The following is an 18548-nucleotide window of genomic DNA, read 5'->3' on the forward strand; positions in this document are numbered from 1 at the left end:
CTATCACCTCACAGTTCAGTTTCAGCTACATTCAGGTCTAGGAATCTCCACATTCTTATGTAATGCCTTAAAGCAGCAACAGACGTTAAACAACAAAATTAAAGTTCATCCAAAAAGTCTTAAAAATAAAAAAGATTTGGTTTCTGTATCCTGCATGTTCAGTGTATGTAACCTGACCAGGGTCCCTTACACCTGCTGCTACAGTTTGGGGATTTTTGGCAGTTGCTTCAAAAGAGGTTTTGTTTCTTTAGGAAAAGCAATAATTTGTGCTCCAGTTCCAGTTTGTCTGCAGCACCCAGCAGCTGCCTCCACACTCACTGCTCAGCGAGTGCTGCCTTCCCAGCTCTAGGCTCAAATGGAATATTTAATGCTCTGGAGAAGACTTCTCGTCTCATCAGCTATGCAGAGAGCTTCCTGTGCTGGGTAATTAAAGCTCTAGTGTCCATCATTTTCTACACATCACTGCCGTTAGTCCCTTGAAAGAGAAGTTACCCTGCCAGGTTCTTTGGTTAAGGACATGTCCTGAGCAGTCCCTGCGGGGCCAGGCAGCCCGTGGTGTGGCGGGAGGGACAGTGCGGGGGTGAGTCCGGTGCGGTACCTGTCCCTATCCCGCCGTGGCCGCGCAGCGTCATTACCAGTGAGACGAGGGACGCTCAGTGTGCTACTCGCAGGCAAAGTAATCCTTGAGCGGGGAGAAGAGGTGCTGGATGACAGGGATGCTCCATGACCGCCCCAGCAGCTTCTGGCGAGCCCCGCGGCCCATGCTGGGGACCTCGCTGTAGTGGAGGGGGAAGCCCAAGATCCTGCGAAGCAGAGGCAGGAGAGGGCTGGGTGAGGCTGCCCTGGCCCCAGTGCCACCAGCCGGGACACGGCATCCCTCTGCCCTGTCCCCACATCCAGCCCAGGGCTCACTCGAGCCCCAGCCCATCTTACAGTCTCACTGGGAAGAAGCTTCTCATTGCACAGAGTCCACATTCCTGGGCGGCTCCCAGATTTTCTTGCCCCAAGCACCAGTAAAACACACATCGCTTTCCACCTGAAGCCCTCAAAGCACTCAGCACAGGCACCACAGCTGTTCCTGCTCTGCCCAGAGCCAGCAGAATCAGCCAAGGCAGCGCAGGGACCGGTGGAGCAGCATCCGCAGCTCCTATGGCCCCATCCAGTGAACACAGGTACCCTGACAAACCATCCCACACTCACCCCTGCGAACTGATCTGCCCCAAGTGACTTAAAGCCGCCTGCGGACGGGAAGCAAGTGCCCAGAGCCAGCTGGGGACTCAGGCTGTGACCATCCCAGGGAGCCCAGCCAGGAATGAGGAGCTCCATGCTGCACCTGCTGGCCCACGGAAATCTATACGTGGCAAATGTGAGCACGTGCCTCCCGCCCCAACGTGCCTGTGAGCTGCCCTGGGGCTCACAGCAAAACCGGTAACTGCAGCCGGCAGTCCGCACTAGCACTGCAAGCTGGGGAGCAAAAACCAAACACTAAATATCTAAAGACAATAAGAAAATTCCTCCTCCCAGCTCTGCGTGTCAGATCCTCATTCATGCAGTCCCACCAGCTTGGCCAAGGCCAACACATCACTCTACAAGTACCCAGCGAGTTGTTAGAGGTCATTTGCCATTAATACCAGAGCAGAGCAGCTCCTGCCAGCACAGGCACAGGAGCCCTTTTCCCCCGGCAGCACCATCCTGAGCCACCCAAGAGGTGACAAACCCATCCTGAGTCACCCAAGAGGTGACCAGCTCAGGAGTGTCCCATGGGAAGGGCACTCAGCACCCTGGTGGCGCTTTCGGAGGAGCCCTGTGCCTGTGTCCTGCATGACAGCCCCGCAGACATCACCCCAGGCTGTTCCGTGGCCATGACCTGAGTCACCATCGCACCAGTGCTTCCACCTCCTTACAGCAGGTAGAAGTTCAAGTAATTTCAAACGGCACGACCGACAAAAGAAAATCTCGGTAATCGCTATTTCACTTTCAAATACCTACATGCCTCTAGCTCAGCTTTAATTAAACCCTACCAAATACTGGCAATTTAAATATAAACAAGCAAAAATATTTAAACCCAGTCAAGTGTTTATTTGTTGAGGCATTCGCTGTGCAAAATCTCCAGGTTTTGTTCCTGGGAGTATTTGGTGTGCAGGACTGATAGTAATTGGATTTTACCCTACTTCAAGTCCCTCTGTTGTGTTTTGCCATGAATTTGGGGTGCTACACAGTGTGAACAAAGTTTGGAGGAGCACAGTCACGCTTTGCTGCAGCCGCAGCCACCTGCCATAGCGTGAGCATCCCGGTTCACCACTGGCAAACCCCCCGGCACTGAGCAGGGCTGGGGCTGCTGTACAGCACCCCCACATCAGCCAGGGGCTGACACAAAGGCCAGTATGGGTCTGCACTCCACGCTGGACACAGCACGCAGCATCCTGCAGAAGCCCCGTCACTACTGCCTCAGGGACAGGGAGGGACACTGCTGTGCTTTTCCCACAGTCTCATTATTGGTCATTAACAAGCGCGTTATCGTGTGCACATCACTGCAGGGAACGGCACCAAGCGGGAGCTGCAGCTCTTTGGCTCCCAGGAGCTGGGCTTGGGGCCAAGGAGGAAAGAAGAACCACATGAGCACCACAAACCAAAACCAAATGGAAGCGAGCGATTCAGCAGGATGGTGAAGGATTTACCTGTTCATCCCCGGGAGGTTGCCCCAGAAATAGCGTGCTCGGTGGGCAGCCGATATCTTGATAGCGTCAATCATCACTGGGTTGCACTGCAGGCCACGCGGGGAAAAGACAAGTTAGAGACGGCAGGGGCTCTGGGCTCAGCCCCCTCCCGCACGGACAGCCCTTCCCTCCGCGCTGCAGGACTTACAGTCTTCAGCAAACCCCCCGGAGGATGCAGCCCCGACACACTCTGTTCCACACACAGCACAGTCTGATGGGCCACATGGGCTCCCAAACCGTGGCCAGCTCTAACGAAAATCATGGATGGTTCAGTCCTGATTTTTCTGGGCCAGGATTGGGACCATCAGCCTCCAAAGGGGCTTTTACACATGGAGGCTCCTGCTGACCCACAGCCCGTCTTGGCCACTACACAGTTAAAAATCCTTTCCAGTCCCTGACCTGCCTCTGCCCAGAAACAACAGGCTGTTGCTCTGAACAGATGCTTTCTGCAAGGCTGGCAAAAACCACAAAAACCTTCCCCTGCAGAACTAGTGCTGGGGGTTAACCTGCTGAAAGCCAACGGGATCCAGAGCCAAGACTAAAGTGATTCCTGACACAGGCATCAGGCAGGGGGTTTTCCAGTGGTGGGGCCATATGAAACCACAGCCAAACCCCCACGGCCTTGGCACGTGTGTCCTGCTACGGTGCCTCTCCTGAAGCCAGCGGCAATCCCTACCTCCAGGAACCGAGAAATGTCCCTCTTGTCGTTGACTCTCATGGCCACCACGTTCTCAAACATCCAGAAGAAGGGACGCTCCTCTCCTGCCTTGGGGCGAGCGTAGTTGAGCAGGTGGTAAAACTCAAAGAACAGCCTCCCGGTTCCTTCTGCAAGGGAGAAAGCCGGGGGGTAGGGTTGGGACCAGCTGTGGCACAGGGGCCACAGGGGCTATGCAACTGGCACGGTGACAGCCTGAGCATTGCAGGAGCCACCCCATGGTTTGCAGCTCAGAGGAAACCACCACCAAGTGGGGCTGAATGGCTCCCATCGTGGCTCCACATCCCAGAACACCTGGGGACACCCAGCCCCACAGAGGCACCTACCGTAGAGCCCCTTCCTGGCCGGGCTGACGAGGGATGGGTCATTACAGGGGCTCCCACCGATCACCAGGTCAAACGGACCCCACTCCTCGATCTGGAGCAAACAGACCCCCCATGAGGAGACAGCCCGTAAGCAGGTCCCATTCCCCAGTGGGACAGGGGGCTGGTGGGTGAGACCCACGCAGCCACAGCACCAGGTTCCCCAGCCCCTGCAGCAGCAGAGCTCACATTTCTCTTGGTTATGTTCCTGACATCATGCACGTAGGTGATGTTGCCCTCGTGGCGCATGGTGCCCACAGCGATGGGGTCCTCGCAGATCTCTGAGGCGATGTACTTCTCCACCTGGATGCCCAGGTCCTTCAGCACCAGGTACCCTGCCAAGGGACACAGCTCTGAGGCTGCCCGGCTCTGTTTAGTCTCCCGGTCTCCTTCCTCAGCAGACAAGCTCAACATGGCCACTTTTTCGTGTCCTAGGTGGGTGCAGTCACACAAGACTTAGGGATGAGCAAATGGGTCATTTTTTGACCCATTCCTCCAGGTAGGTTTGCTCCCAGAAAGCAGAACTCCAGTGCTGAGGGAACCCAGCCAAACCAGTTGCCCTCAGGCACATATTCCCCTGAGGCCAGGTTACCAGCACTGCAGATCTCTCTCTTCTCAGCGACACCAACCACCCAAGATGGCACTCGGCGTAGCACGAACCTTGTGAGCAACATTCCCAATGCCTCCCACCATCCCTCGCCCTCCACAGCCCTGCCCAGCAGGAGGGGAGCGCCTGCTCTCATCCCCTTCCCATGGAGATCCATCCCCTTCCCATGGAGATCCAGCCCCTGCCCTCATCCCCTCCTCCCCACCAAGCTTTCAGAGACAGGTTGAGGCCACGATACTGTTCACTCCTGACATCCAGTGCTGTGAGCAGCCAGGACGATGCTCTTCCAGTGCCTCACCTGTTGAAATGCCGTCAAATAATGAGAGCACTCGAATCGGTCTCCTCTTGGCTGGGGGGACCGTTGGGTAGATTTTGGGTGCAGCCTGCAATGGAAGGACAGCAATGAGCAGCAGATGCCACGATGCTCTCCGAGGCCAAACCATGGTTCTACAGGCATCGCTTCTGCCTTCGGGGCAGCGTCTGCGGGGCCAAGAGCCCAGCACCCCGGAGAGGCTGGAGGAGTGAGACCAGGGCAGATGCTGAGCTGCTCGCCCTGCCCTCTGTGGCCCTTACGTATTCCTGTCCCTTGTCGCTGGTGAAGAAGTCCTGCAGGCGTGTGCTCCAGTCCTGCCGGCGCTGCAGAACCCCATAGTTCCCCGCAGGCTGGCACATGTAGCAATTCCAGGGCTCCTGTTCCTTTGCCTTGGCCGATGTTCCTCGCCCCACCAGCACCTCCAGACACTCCACACAGAAGCACCTGCCCAAACCACAGCACCTCGTGCCCGTCACCAACAGAAAACCCCCTGGCTGACCCCCTAGCCTCTTCGGGCCCTCCCATGCCATGTACTGGAGCCCCCACCTCATTTTGCAGGATGTTTTCCCATGCACTATCCTGGTTTTTTAAGGCTGCTAAATACAAGCTAGTGACCCTGGCAAGGGTAAAGCTCCTGCCATTCTCCCCAGGGCACATTCAGGTGCAGAGCCTGCCCAGAGTCCCACACAACCCCAGTTCCCTGCGGGTCCCCAGGGCTCTGCTGGGTCTCATGAAGCAGGGCCGGACACACCTGCAGCAGCTGGTGTTGCTGCAGAGCAGCAGCTCCTTCCCCTCGCAGCAGACGGTGCAGTAGGACTGGTAGCCATCTTCGTCATACATGTAGAAGAGCTCCAGGAATCTATCCTAGCAAAAGGACAAGGACAGAGGATCAGGATCTGTGCTCAGAGGGTGAACAGAGAACGTAGCTTCACACCATTCCTGGTGCACGGTGAGAGCTCAGAGATGCACATCCTTGACACTTCAGCTGGCGAGAACATACCGAGGGACAGTGTTGTGGTGGGTAGAGCACGGCCAGGCGCTGGCACTGTCAACCCTCCAGTCCCCATCCACCCCGCACTCCATTCCCCCTGCACCCCATTCCACTCGCACCCCATCCACCCCACAGCCCAGTCCCAGCTCTGGCACAGCAGCTCTTACCCTGCAGGTCTGGCAGAGGCCCCCCTGGAAGAGCGGGTGGAAGGTGGCTGGGTTCCTCCTCCCGCAGGACAGACAGCTGGCTGTGAGACAGACGGACACCCGCTCAGCCCACGCAGGGACCGCGCAGGGGCAGCCCCACCTCTGCACCCGCCCCACATCTCTGCCCAACAGACAGGGCAAGCAATTACCTTCGAGACTCCCGCTGTTGTTTGTAACTTCGGAAACCATTTGCTCTTTATAAAAATCAAAAAAAGAGAAATATTTATCATTTCTTGTGTAATAAACTTACATGCACTCTACTTGTAGATGCCTTATTTCTTGCATTAAAACTGCTCCAGCTTTGCTGAGTGCTGCACAGAGAAGGCAGGCCATGGGCACATTTAGAAATTTCGGTACAAAATCCATGTCCTTTCACTGCTGGAGGTACTAGAGCTCGAGCTCAAAGTAGCAGTACACAACCAGTGGAGCCCAGCTTGCGGTGACCAACACGAGACCACAAAAGCTGTTCCCTTTGGAAACAAAGCTCACGGCCCCCGGGAAGAGCCAAACCCTTTCCCAGAGATTTCCCAGTGCTCGAGGGCACAGGGCCCAGGCCGTGCGGCTCACCTCGGCTCTGGTCCTCCTCCGCGCGCTGCTCCTTGCCGTTGTTGCAGGGGCTGCTCTTCAGCCTCTTGGTGGGGGGACACTGCTCGAGGGACAGCACCTCCTCTGTCCCGTTCCGCAGGGCCCCGCTCTCTGCAAGGACACACAGCTCCTGGGGACAAGCCTCGGGAGCTCCCCAGGGCACAGGGGACATCTCCTGCCAGGTCCCACTACAGCCACACGCAGAGCCCGTCCTGCCCACCCCGGCTCCCCACGCACGGCCGGGGCTCTGCCAGGTCCTCCAGGAGCTGTTCCGAGGGCACATTCCTCTGGCTTTTTGCAATGCTGCTATGGGGACCCCCGTGGGGAGCCCCAGGGCCTCCTCGGCACCGGCAGGAGAAGCAGCTCAGCCGTGTCCCGCTCATGCCGCCCCCTCACCTGAGGCTTTGGGCGGCCGCAGCCCCTTCAGGCCCAGGGGTTTGAAGCCGGTGAGCGCCCAGTCGATCATGGGCTTCAGCTGCTCCTCCAGCGACTCCCCAGGGGTGGCTGCAAACATCTTCCCCGACCGGCTCCGGGCAACCTGCCCAGAGGAGGGACGGCGTGGGCCGGGGTGGCCAGAGCAGCCTGGCTGCAGCGTGCAGGGCACATCTGCCATGTCCCCTCCCCACCACGGACACACGTGCGCAGGGCCTGGCGGCCCCGGCACAGCGGCAGCTGCCGGATTCCCGTAGCGGGTGTGCCGCGCTCTTGCGCCTCCCAACCCTGCAACGAGCCCAGCTGTCCTCCCCGTCCATCCTCCCCGTCCATCCTCCCCGTCCATCCTCCCCGTCCATCCTCCCCCATCCATCCTCCCCCGTCCATCCTCCCCCGTCCATCCTCCCCCGTCCATCCTCCGCCTCTCTGTCCTCCTCCAGCCCAAACCCAGCCTGGGGCAGGGACACCCCAGCCCCAGCTCTCGCCCTGACTCTGCTGCTCAGCAAGCAGCAGGAAGAAAAAAAAAGGCAGAAGATGTGCCTGTGGGTTTGCAGCACCGTAACCCGGCCTGATGTATCATCCCTGACTAGGGATGAGACCCCAGGGTGCTCAGCACCAGGCCCATGTGCAAAGGGCACCTGGCAGCAGCCCAGGACACGAAGCTGCCGAGGCAGAGCCCCCACAGCCAGCCTGGCCCTGGGGTGTCCGGAGCAGCAGCTGCTACTCCAGAATCCCCCAGGATGAGCAGAGTTTGGCCCCATGGCCGCACTGGGAAACAGTCCCAGCAGAGAAAGGAGCGTTTTCCCACAGACATCAGCACATCGCCCCAGCAGATGGGGAAATTATGAGTCCTGGCTGGGCTGAGTGCTCTGGGGCAATCCACAGCGTGTCCAGAGCGAGCTCAGCGCAGAGTGACGGCAGGGGCAGAGCTGGGGAGCCCCGGCCCCAATCCCCAGACACGCTGCCCGAGCTCTGCGGGTGCTGGGCCCCACAGACCCCCCGCTCCCCAGGGGGATGTCTCCTGCCACAGCAACGCAGCGGTTCCTTCGCTCGCTCCGCTGCACCAGCCACCCCCGCACAGCCCGTCTGTCCCCGCACCCTGTGCCCCAGAGCCCGGCCATGTCCCCGGGCACCTCATCCACCCACCCAGCTCTGCCGTTACCTCCAGCGCATGGTATATGGCTCGTCGGTAGGAGACCAGCTTGTTAAATGTAGAAGAATTGAAATGCTGCCTAAAGGCCATGAGCCCCACCAGCTTGTCTGCAGAAACCTGGGAGAGAGCGACAAAAACTTAAGAGCTGGCATGGGCATGGGTACGGGCAAGGGCATGCCCCGCTTCGGCTGTGTCCCCTGCGGCACCGTGTCCCCCACACCACCATGTGCCCCACGGCACCATGTCCACCCACTGCAGACCAGCCCTGCAGTGCAGCGGTTCCCGGCACAGCTCTCATGCCGAGGCGCTGGGCTGTGGCTGTGCTGCACTGCCGGGCCTTGTTTGGACTGTGCAGCCACACAGGGACACCCAGCGCCAGCTGTGCAGAGGGTGACATGCGGCAGAGGGAGCAGCGGCGGCAGCAGCAGCAGCAGCAGCATTGCACTTGCGACAAGGACGGGTGCTTTGCACCCTCTGCTGGCACCACAGGTCTGCCAGCACAGACACCCAGCACGGCACAGACACCCGGCACGGTGCTTCCCCCGCTCTGCCCGCAGCCCAGGGGAGGTGCGGGGCGGCCGAGGGGTGACGGGCTCCGGAAGGGTGTGCCTCATCAGCCCTGGAGACCAGAGCTTGGACAAAACCCTGCGCAAGGGCTGGGCAGACATCCCCACTGCTGGATCCTGTCACCAGCTCACAGTGGCCAGTCACTAGTTATAGACACCAGAGCCAGGAGAGCACATCAGAGCCTGAGAAACTGCCCGGGTCCCTCCTGCCCGGGGATGCTGCAGCTGCGCCCACACCCAGAGCAGTCCCAGAATGGGACAGACGTGCCGGGGAGGAGATGTCAGCCTGGGGGAAGCCGGGTGCAGGCAGGGGCAGGCAGCAGGCAGGGGCAGGCAGCGGGCAGGGGCAGGCAGCGGGCTCACCTCAGAGAATTTCCCGTCTCCGAACCACTGCACCCAGCGCATGCCCGAGACAGCCTGGCGCTTGGCCGTGGCTCTGTAGGAGACAACGATCGCAGGCCACCAGGAGAAACCTTTGATCTTTCCCCAGACGAGCTCCCCAATTCCAAATTCCTTCCCATCCTGAAAGCACAAGAGCACAACACAGCTCAGCCAAAAGCACAAACTCCCCGTTTTACCTGAGCAGGAGAGCCCTGGAGCGTGCGGAGGCAGAGCTGCTGTGCCACGAGTGTCACCATGGTGAAGCCACATGCTCGACCTCTGCGCAATGAACTACAGAAGCTGCAACCCCATCCCTCACAAAGCTGGTAGAACGTGTTCCCAGCAGTGCTGGCTCCAGCCTCACAGCAGGCAGGAGCTCGGTGCTGCCCGCCCCACACCGAGCCCGGTGCCTGGCACGCGCGGTGCAGTGTGTGCTTGGTCGTGCCAGCCCTGCTGGCACCGGTGCCCGTGCATGCCCACTCCTGCCCACCCAGGCTCTGCAAACACCACAACACCGTTCCTGTCCCCACGCACAGCAGCAGTGAGGAAACTCTAGCAGCAGCCCCAGTGATAGGGACAGGCAGGGCAGGTGGGCAGCAGCTCCCTGGTTGCTCCCGGGGGTCCCTGTGCAGATGAGGTCCTCCCAGCACAGGGAAGGGAACCCCTTCACAAGGCTCACAGCTCAGCTTGGCAGGCTGCACTCAGGGCACCCACCCTCCTCTTGTTCCCACAGGGAAGAGCAAACACAGAAGTGAGAAAAAGCCAAGCTGGGAATTTTGTTGTGACCATGCCAAGGGCCTCCACCAAGCAGTGCGACGCACAGGAGCCAAGTCTCCTCTGCCTGCAGAGCCCTCCTGCCCAGCTTTGTTCTGCGATTAGGCACCCAATTATGCAGCAAGATGCAATTGCCCAGTTCCTGCGAGTCTGGGACCCTGCCCTGCGCCCGCAGGCGCTGAATCACACTCAACCACAGCCCCAGCACTCTGCTCCTCCCCAGCAGCCCCGACAGGAGCATTTTCTGCGCACAGACCCGTCTGTCTGGCGGGCAGGGCAGGCACCAGCACGGCGTGTGCCGCACACACGTCCCGGGGCCCTGGGAGGCTCTGCAGCCCCACGGGCAGGGGCTCAGTGGGGCTGGTCCCCACACTGTTCCCAGATCAGCACTGACCCCACTGCTGCTGCTGCCGATGGACGGGGACAGCCCAGGGCCATCGCACCCGGACATGCGGGAAGGGCCAGCAGAGAGGCAGGGGCAGAAGCAGCAGGGAGGGCTCCAGAGGGTCCCCTTGCCTGCAGGCTGGGGAAAAGCCAGGAGAGTTCGTTCAGCCTCACCCAGCAGCATCTTGGGCGCAGGGTCCCAGCGCAGGAGCAGCATTTGGCATCCCCATACCTGGTACTCCTGGTTCATCCCTGCGTCTCTGCTCTCTGGCTCCTCGGCCCCCAGCTCGGCGGAGCCATTGGGCCCTTCCTGGGAGCTGCTGCCCGAGATCGTGCTGCTGCTGCGGGAAGAGTCCTGCGAGTCCTCCTCCGTCAGGTCGATGGTCACGGGCACGGACGCGGCTGAGCGTCGCTTGGAGCTCTGTGCAGCGGAGGGATCAGAGCATGAGCGTGGCAGGGAGTGGGGACAGGAGCAGGGGCAGCGGGAACCAGCCCCACGTCACCCCCAGCCCCTCAGCCAGGAACTGGAGAGCAAGGAGAGGGGAGATGGGGAGCAGGGATGCCACTGCAGTCAGGAATGGAGACGAGGGCCAGGACTGGGGTGTCTGAGAGAACTGCTCTGCTTTTACTTGCAAGATGCACAGAAAGCGGTGCAGCACTTGCTCTCATCCCCTTTCCTCTACCTGTTCACCCCAGGGTGGTTCAAAGCACCCAGTTCCTAGCCAGGGCAAGCAACAGCACACACCTCCACTTCACAGGGGAAACTGAGGCACAGAGAGGCTGCAATATGCCTGAAGCTCCTTGGCCAGGGCACAGCAGACGGGCAGGGAAGCTCCAGGAAAACCCCAGCGCCCGCGCAGACCCTCACCCGCAGGGGAGCTGGCAGGTCCCTGAGCGTCTCCACACTGTTCGATTCCTTGATCCTCATCTCGTGCCGGGTCTGCCCTGCCTGGAAGATGAGTCGGACGGGGGGCTTCTGCCGGAGGCTGCTCTCCCAGCCCGCGCTGCCCCGGGGCCGCACCTGCAACCACAACAAGAGGGACTGTGGCACAGGGGACAGGGACAGCCAGCACTCCACATCCTGAGAGCACGGGGAAGGCAGGAGTGCGGATGGCTGCAGGAGCACCTCAGGCTGAGCCCCGCACTGTGACCGTGCACTTCACAGCATCTCACCTCACCGGGCTGCACAGCCATGCTCAGGAGCACCCAGCGCTGCAGCCACCAGCAGCTGCTTATGCAGCTTGTTTTCCAGCTGCTATGTGCATCCTCAGCTCTGCACTCCCATCCCCTCCCTCCCCGCAGCTGCAGCCATGGCCAGGGGGACCCCAGCCCCCGCAGAGCAGCCATCCCAGGCCGCCACTGTTCACCCCGTGCGGGTGCTCTCACAGCACGGGTGCTCTGGCAAGGCACCCAGGGCAGCTCTTCGCCTGCGGTTTCAGCAGCCGCAGTTTACAAACAGTCTCACCCAGGCACGTTTCCTGCATCCGGCATGAGCGAGTTTCAAATTGAAATGAGATTTTGCAAGTGAAGAGCCCCAAACCCAACATAGTGGGAAAGCAGAATTTTCCCCCCGGTTGGATTTATGGCTCTTTCTTTTGGAAGCTGCCTCATCACAGGCAGATCTCCAATCTTGGGGTTTTATTTCAAAGTCAAAACAATAAAGCCAGGGGGCAAAAATGCTTCCAGACACTGGAGGTTTGTCAACCTAGTCAACAAAAGGAGGGGGGAGCAAAACTGGGATCCAGCCCCAAAGCAGCTAAAACCAGGCCACTCCCAGAGTGGGAGACATGAGGTGTTTCGGTCCATCCATACGGCCAAGACTTTTTAAAGAAAATATCAGCATAATAATTACTAGACTTCTGCAACACACAGTGGGCATCGCTGCATCACGCACCTCACCCTCGTGCTGCTGCTGACATAATGTCAACCAAGAATTTGAAAATTAAAACAAATCTTATACTTGTAAATGAATATTGCATCTGCCACTGGACTGTTCCCCCAGCACAAGAGGTGCCCAGGGGGGAACAGCCTGGGGAGCAGGAGCAGCCGGGGGGGCACTCACCTCCTGGGAGGCACTCACCTCCTGCGCACCCGCCAGGGCCAGCGGCCAGGCCAGGTCCTCCTTGGCGAGCTCTCCCTTGCTGCCCCTCCTGCTGCTCTTCAGGGCCGGCAGCCCCAGGGCCCCGGCATCTGTGCGGGGACAAGGCAGAGCAGCCACGGCTCCATCAGCTGCCCTGGCCGTGACCTGCCCGCCCCGCGCCCAGCAGCAGGCTGTGGTGTGAAGGGACCAAAACCTCATCTTGGAGAGATGTGGCCAACAGCAGAAGACATGCAGTGTCCCCAAGGGTCCCCATCGTGGTACTGCGGACACTGGCAGCACTAAACTACACACTCCCCCCAAAACTGGGAGGGACTATAACAGCAAGTGGGGGAACATTCTTATGTACCTCGTTGTTCCTGAAAGCTCAGAGGCACAAGGAAACACACCAATTATTCAGGGCTTAGTCACCGGTTCATTTAAAACCCAAGTGCTGGGATTTAGGGACCATGACCAGCGCAGCCCCAGAGCCGTGGTGCAGCCGGCAGCACCCTCAGGTGAGTGGGGGTTCCCCGCATCCCCCCCAGAGCCAGCACCCCAGCGCGGCACCCCTGCCCACAGCGGCTCATTGCCACGGCCTGGCCGTGCTGCCGGAGCCATGGAGGGATCCTGGCCACGGCCACCACGCTGCAGCCCCTGGGAAGCCCTGGGGATGGCGGCTGGAGGATCCCTGGCCCCGCACACCCCAGGCACAACACATCCCAACTCACCAGGAGCGCTGGGTTTGCCATTGGCCTCCAGAAGAAGGGCAGGTGTGGTGTTAGCGGGATTGGTGCAATCCCCGTTGATGAGGATCAGCTCTGCCCTGCAGTCTGCCGCATCCCGGCTGTGGCTCTTGTCGTTTTTCATGGTCGCCTGTGGAAGCCAGAGTGGAAATTTAGGCGTGCAGAAAGCCTCAGGGAGGCAAAGCAGCCAGCACAAGCTTTTCAAGCCAGCCATAACTTCTCCTGCCCTTAGCAGAGGGATCTGACTGCGTACAAACCTGGAGTGCTAGCAGGAGCTATTGGGCACCTGGACAAGACCTTCCCACAAACACAGTGGCCCTAAAGATCCATCAGCTCCAGTAAAGAGAGGCCCCAGACACAACCTGCTCGCCCTTCGGCAAGTACTGGGGCTTTTCTGCAGGGCTGCCCAGGCCCCACCACTATAAACTGTGGAGCGCTCGGTGCTGCCCAGCTCTGCCACAGCAGCCGTGGCTCCAGACCCTGCCTGGAGGGAAACAGCATTTCCCAAACACCCACAGGGACCGGGGGACACTCCCAGCCACAGCACCAGCCTCGCTGTGCTCCGGCTGCCCAGCATTTCCCAGCAAACCCAGAGCTCCCAGCCAGCCCAGCACGCCCAGCAAACCCCAGCACGCCCAGCAGCGGGCAGGCTGTCCGAGCGGCGGCGGGACGCGCAGGCAGCTCGCCACGGGGGGCAAAGTCCTGGTGCCCACAGAAAGTTCAAATCCCCTGAAGGGAGAAAACTCCCCCTGTCCCAGGGCGCAGGGGCAGGGTGGGGATCTGTGCTGGCGTCCCCTGCCAGGGCACTGCTGCTACGCAGAGAAAACCCAGACACGCCCCCGGGAGAGGTGGGACCTGCCCTGCCTGCACCCGATGCCTCTGGCTCCCGCGGGTGCCCTCCCTGGATCCTGTTTTTGGAAGCAGGAGCTCCCGGGCTCTCCCAGAGGCACCCGGGACGGCGCTAACAAAGCTGCCTCATTGCTGGGCTATGGATCTGTGCTGCAACTTGCCCGCTCGCCAGCAGAGCCATTTCAGGAGCACGTAACTCAGCTTGGCGAGCTAAGGAGCAAACAGGGTTCTACCCACCTAAGGCCCTGTCAGGAAGCAAAATCAAACATCCCCAGCCCTGAAGAGACCCCCAGCTCAGCCCCACCGCCCCCTCCCCACGCTCTCGCCCAGCATCGCCTCCAAGCGCTTCCCTAACAATTGGGTTTCTGCTTTGAGATCATCTGTAAGCACCTCTGGCAAACAAAGACCAGTCAGAGTTTGATGTTTCAGATGTCAAGGGCAGCGTTAAAACCTTGATACCATCCAAACAGGAAGGAAAACAGGTCTGCAGCACCCACCTCTGCAGGGCAGAGCCCCCAGGGGCACGTCCTGCCCCCCCCAGACATGTCTCCTCAACAAAGGGACGAGGACTGGCACCAGAGGGAGTCTTAAGCTGCTAAACCCTTATAGTTGTGTGCAGAAATCCCACTGCTGCAGCACATCTGCTCCCAGACCCAGCAACAATTCCTGGGAGCTGCCCAGACTTGCCAGGCTGCCCCCGGCTCCCTCCCGGCTCCGGATGCTCAGGATGCAGCACACGGTGCAGCCGCAGGTGGGTCAGCTCATCCAGGGTCTGTTCCCCCTGCCCAGCCTGCGATTCTGCAGAACGGCAGCGATCACAGCCAGCAGTGATGCTGCCCACAAAATAGCAAATTTCACAAAAAAACCCACAGTGAATCTACACCCCGCAAAGTCCCCCCAGGACCTTCAGAGGACCTTTGCATTTGGTCCTTTGTCAGAAACCTGTTCGGGAGCCTCAGATGGAGCCTGAGCCCAGGACCTTGCACCTCAAAATGGCTTTTCCTCGCTCAGCCCCGGGGACGCCCGGTGCCCAGCACAGCCCAGCTTGTTCCATGTCCCTGCCAGCCCTGCGCTGGGGAGGAGACACAGTGGCTGGTCTCTCTTCTCACCCCACGGGAAGGACAGCCCTGCCAGCTGCTCTGCAGGACCCGCAGCCGGGACCCAGCATCCCATGTGCCAAACTCAGCTTTGCTGAGTGCTCAGAGAGCTCTGACATTGTCTTTGTTCCGATCATACAGTGGGAAAAATGAGTTCGCTTTGGAAGCAACAGCTCCCTGGCAGAGCTGGAAACCCCCACAGCTGGGCTCTGTGGTCCATGGGACTCGTGTGAGCACCAGCATTTCAGCTCACCAGGCAGGCAGGGCCGGCAGCACGACGGCAGGAGCAAGCGATGCATGCACAGCAGCATACGCACTGCTCGCTCCTTGCGCTTCTCCAGCTGCACCACCGAGATCACTCAAGGACATCCCATCACCATCCTGATACACCAGCAGGAAAGAGAAAAATCACATCATGACCTAAACTGCAAAGTCAGTTAAAGTCTCATTTTCCCGAAAACCTGCACCCAGGCAGCAGGACTGCAGCACCGTCTCCTCTTGCTGCTGCCATTTGCACCGAAGGCTGACACTGCACGCCTGAGCCTGTCCTGCCTGGTGACGAGATCTCTAGCCAGAGCCACCATCCTCGCACGCATCACCACCTCCTGCCCAGGAGGAAGGCTCAGCTCTTTGTCCTCACCTCCCCTCGCAGGACTGCACACTGACACGTGCACACAGGGCATGACGAAAATAACAAGAAACAGAGCACTCCCCTCACATGTTCTGTCTCACGGGAGGAGGAGAAAAACAGCACCGTAGTGTTTGCATTGCTTAATGCCCTGCAAACATCCAGGCATGCGCTACAGCCACACGCTTCGGACAAGAACCCACTGAAAACAAAATAATGCAGAATTCCAGCTCCGATGCTCAGAGCTCCCCACTAGCCTGGCGCCAGCAGCAGCCCCGGCACTGCGTGGTGACCAGGACATGCCCTGCAGTGACACCCCACAGAGACAATGAACCCGCCAACTCCAGATCCCACCCTAGTTTTGCAATACCAGTTTCTTTAAGGTTTGCCAAACTGGTTAAAGACTATGCCACAATATTAACTGCTAGAGAGGCTCGGGGCTCCTGCCCGGCAGGGCTCCCCGGCTGCCCCGGTGGGCAGAGTGGCCGCGCTCACCTGCGGGGTGTCTGGCCGGGCTGTGGCCCCAGACCCCTGTCCCCAGGCTGCTCCTCCAGCCCGGCTGGGGCACGTTTCAGTTTTCTTCCTTGAGAAAACAGCCTGGCCCTTATCAGGTGTGTTCCCCAGTAGGTGGAGAGATTGCAGGGGAGACGGGCGGACTTTGCCTCCAGACAGGGGCATGCATATCAAAAGGCTGGAGGGAAGCATTCTACATGATGGCTGGGATGGCAGCCATCACCCAAGCCCTGTTTGAATAACAAAAAGAAATAAAGGACCCCAATTGTTGGGGCTCACTCCCTCCAGCCTGGCTCCTGCCGGAAGGGCTCTGGGCTATCTCGTGCACAGAAATGGCCTTTAACTCTCCTCAAACTGTGCATCTTCCTCTAATCCTGGGAAGAAAAGAGTTGCAGGGTTGGCAGTTTAGTAAGAAAGGGAGCCCATTTGGGCAGATGCTCGTTAAGAAGGGCAGGCTCTCCCTCCCCTGCCCGTTTCCTGTGCCTGGCCCCTCTCCGGCTCTCACCACGCTCCGGCACTTCCCTCCATTTTCCCCCCCGTTTCCTCTCCTGCCCCCCTGCCCACTCCGCTCCCCACTGGACCTCGGCAGCCCCTTGCGGCCACCCCCAGGCTCCAGCACGTCGCCCGCTGCCTTTCAGCAAAGCTGGGTTGAAAGAAAAGAAACAAAAAACAAACCGGCCCCTCCTCTCCCAGTGAAGACCAGGCCTGAGAAGTCTCCTGGGCAGCCACCATCACAGCCAGCCGCTGCTCCAGCCGCTCTAGGCTCTTTACCATGCTCATCTCGGTCCCGTCCCGCTGAGCTGAGCCACGCTGGCTCACCCAAGCCCCCTGCCCAGGGACGTGCCCGGCGCGGGCAGGGCTGGGGCTGCGGGGGCTCCGCCGTCGTGCAGGTGGGTCTCGCTCAGCGGTGGCAGGTCCTCTGTCCGGAGAGGTCACTGCTTCATCGTTTCCCTGCACAAAAGGAAATAAAGCGATGACAGTGACACCTCACTGTGCCCGTCTCCCCCTGCCTGGCCCCTTACTGGGGGGCACAAGCCTGCAGCCCTCCCTAGAGCCGGGGACTGGGACACTTTTGCTCATTCCTCCTCATTAGAAATTAGGAACCTGGAGACAGAGGCAGAAGACGCTAGTCCTGCCGCAGCGGCAGCACGCTTCAGGCCACTGGCTCCTTCTCCCCCTTTCCAAGGGAGGTCGGTGCAGCACCGGTGAGAGCCTCCGGCCCAGCCCTGGCCACGGTGCCCCCGCGGCTCCCCTCCCTCTCCCGCACTCCCGGGATTGTGCCTCATATTGGGGCCACGCCGGGGCTTACTGCCCTTCCTCCAATGCTCTCCCTCCTCTGGCTCTACCTCCACCGGAGCTTCTCCCCGGGCTCGGGAGGAGGTGGATGCCGGCAGAGCTCCCCGCGGGTCGGTACCTGCCGGCGGGGCCGGTGTCCGGCAGCTGCCCGCGCCCCGGCTCCGGCCGCCCCCTCCCCTCCGTTCCCAGCCTCCGGGGAACTTCACGGCGGAGGCGCCGGCCGGAGGCTGCTTTCCTGCGAACAGAGAGAAAGCGAGATTCACTGACAGATCGCTGCCCGGGGAACCGAAAACAAAGGTGTAGAGCCCCGGCAGCGCTGCCGCCGCATCCCGGGCTCCCGGAAGCCCTCCCCGTGCCCCCTGCCTGGGGGCGGCGCTGCCCGGGGCCCGCCGAGCCACGGGCGGGGTAACCCCGGCCCTCACAACCCCTCCCCGCCCCGAGGCCACCACTTGCCATTCCACCGACGGGAACCCGAGGCTCCGGGGCTCTGCCGTGCTCCCGCCGCGGCCCCGGGCTGTCCCCGCCCCGCGGCCCCTGCCGTCCCGGCATCGGGGGACACAGGGGGTCCCCAGCGCCCGTGCCGACCCCGCCGTGACAGTCCCGGGACGCGCCCCCGGGGACCGCGGCCGCGGCGCGCGGGAAACTCCGAAAGTCGCAATGGGAGCCGGAGGGGCGGAGGGGACCGGCGGGGCGGGAGGGAGCCCGGCCCGGGGCTCCGGGCGCGCCGAGCCCCCCGAACCTGCCCCGGGGCCGAGCGGCGGCAACAACTGGCGGAGGGAGCGGCCCAGTTCCCGCGGTGTCCCGAGCCCCCGGGAACCGGGCGCGGGGCCGCTCGACCGGCCGGGTCCGGAGCGCTCCGGCAGCACCGTCCGGTGCTCCCGGTGCCGCGTCCCCAGCCGTCCCATTGTCCCCCGCCGCCGCCGCGCACAACAAAGCCGCCCACGAGGATGCGCCGCGGCTCCGGCCCGGTCCCCCCGGCCCCTCCGGTCCCCCCGGCGCCCGGCCCCGCGCTCACCTGCGCCGCGGCGGGACGCGCCGTCCAGCGGGGCCGCGCCACCGCTCGCCACCGCCCGCGCCCCGGCCGGCCCCCGACAGCCCCGCGCTCCGGTTACATGGCGCTTTAACCCTGCCCGTGCTGGGCAGCCCCTCCTCCTCC

General features: G+C 61.0%; 1 protein-coding gene across 3 annotated transcripts; it reads right to left on the reverse strand.

Annotated features, from left to right (window-relative positions):
* Window positions 1-661: 661 nt before the first annotated feature.
* Window positions 662-16876, reverse strand: DNMT3B (DNA methyltransferase 3 beta). Of its 3 annotated transcripts, none has more exons than XM_065645533.1 (19): window positions 16772-16876; window positions 12995-13139; window positions 12267-12376; window positions 11055-11135; window positions 10419-10607; window positions 9011-9169; window positions 8091-8198; window positions 6893-7034; window positions 6479-6607; window positions 6061-6105; window positions 5873-5952; window positions 5466-5578; window positions 4975-5158; window positions 4700-4784; window positions 3984-4129; window positions 3737-3849; window positions 3394-3580; window positions 2679-2764; window positions 662-803 (listed from the first exon to the last, which is right to left on the reverse strand). In XM_065645533.1, exons 1-19 carry the CDS (start codon window positions 16874-16876, stop codon window positions 662-664), a joined length of 2349 nt encoding a protein of 782 aa, XP_065501605.1. The 3 variants fall into 3 exon arrangements, with proteins under 3 accessions (XP_065501605.1, XP_065501604.1, XP_065501603.1); XM_065645532.1 differs by having other exon boundaries at window positions 3394-3542; window positions 3759-3849; window positions 11055-11207; XM_065645531.1 differs by having other exon boundaries at window positions 11055-11207.
* Between the last annotated feature and the right edge of the window lie 1672 nt (window positions 16877-18548).

This window comes from Caloenas nicobarica, chromosome 15, assembly GCF_036013445.1.
Source record: "Caloenas nicobarica isolate bCalNic1 chromosome 15, bCalNic1.hap1, whole genome shotgun sequence".
NCBI classification, from domain to species: Eukaryota; Metazoa; Chordata; class Aves; order Columbiformes; family Columbidae; genus Caloenas; species Caloenas nicobarica.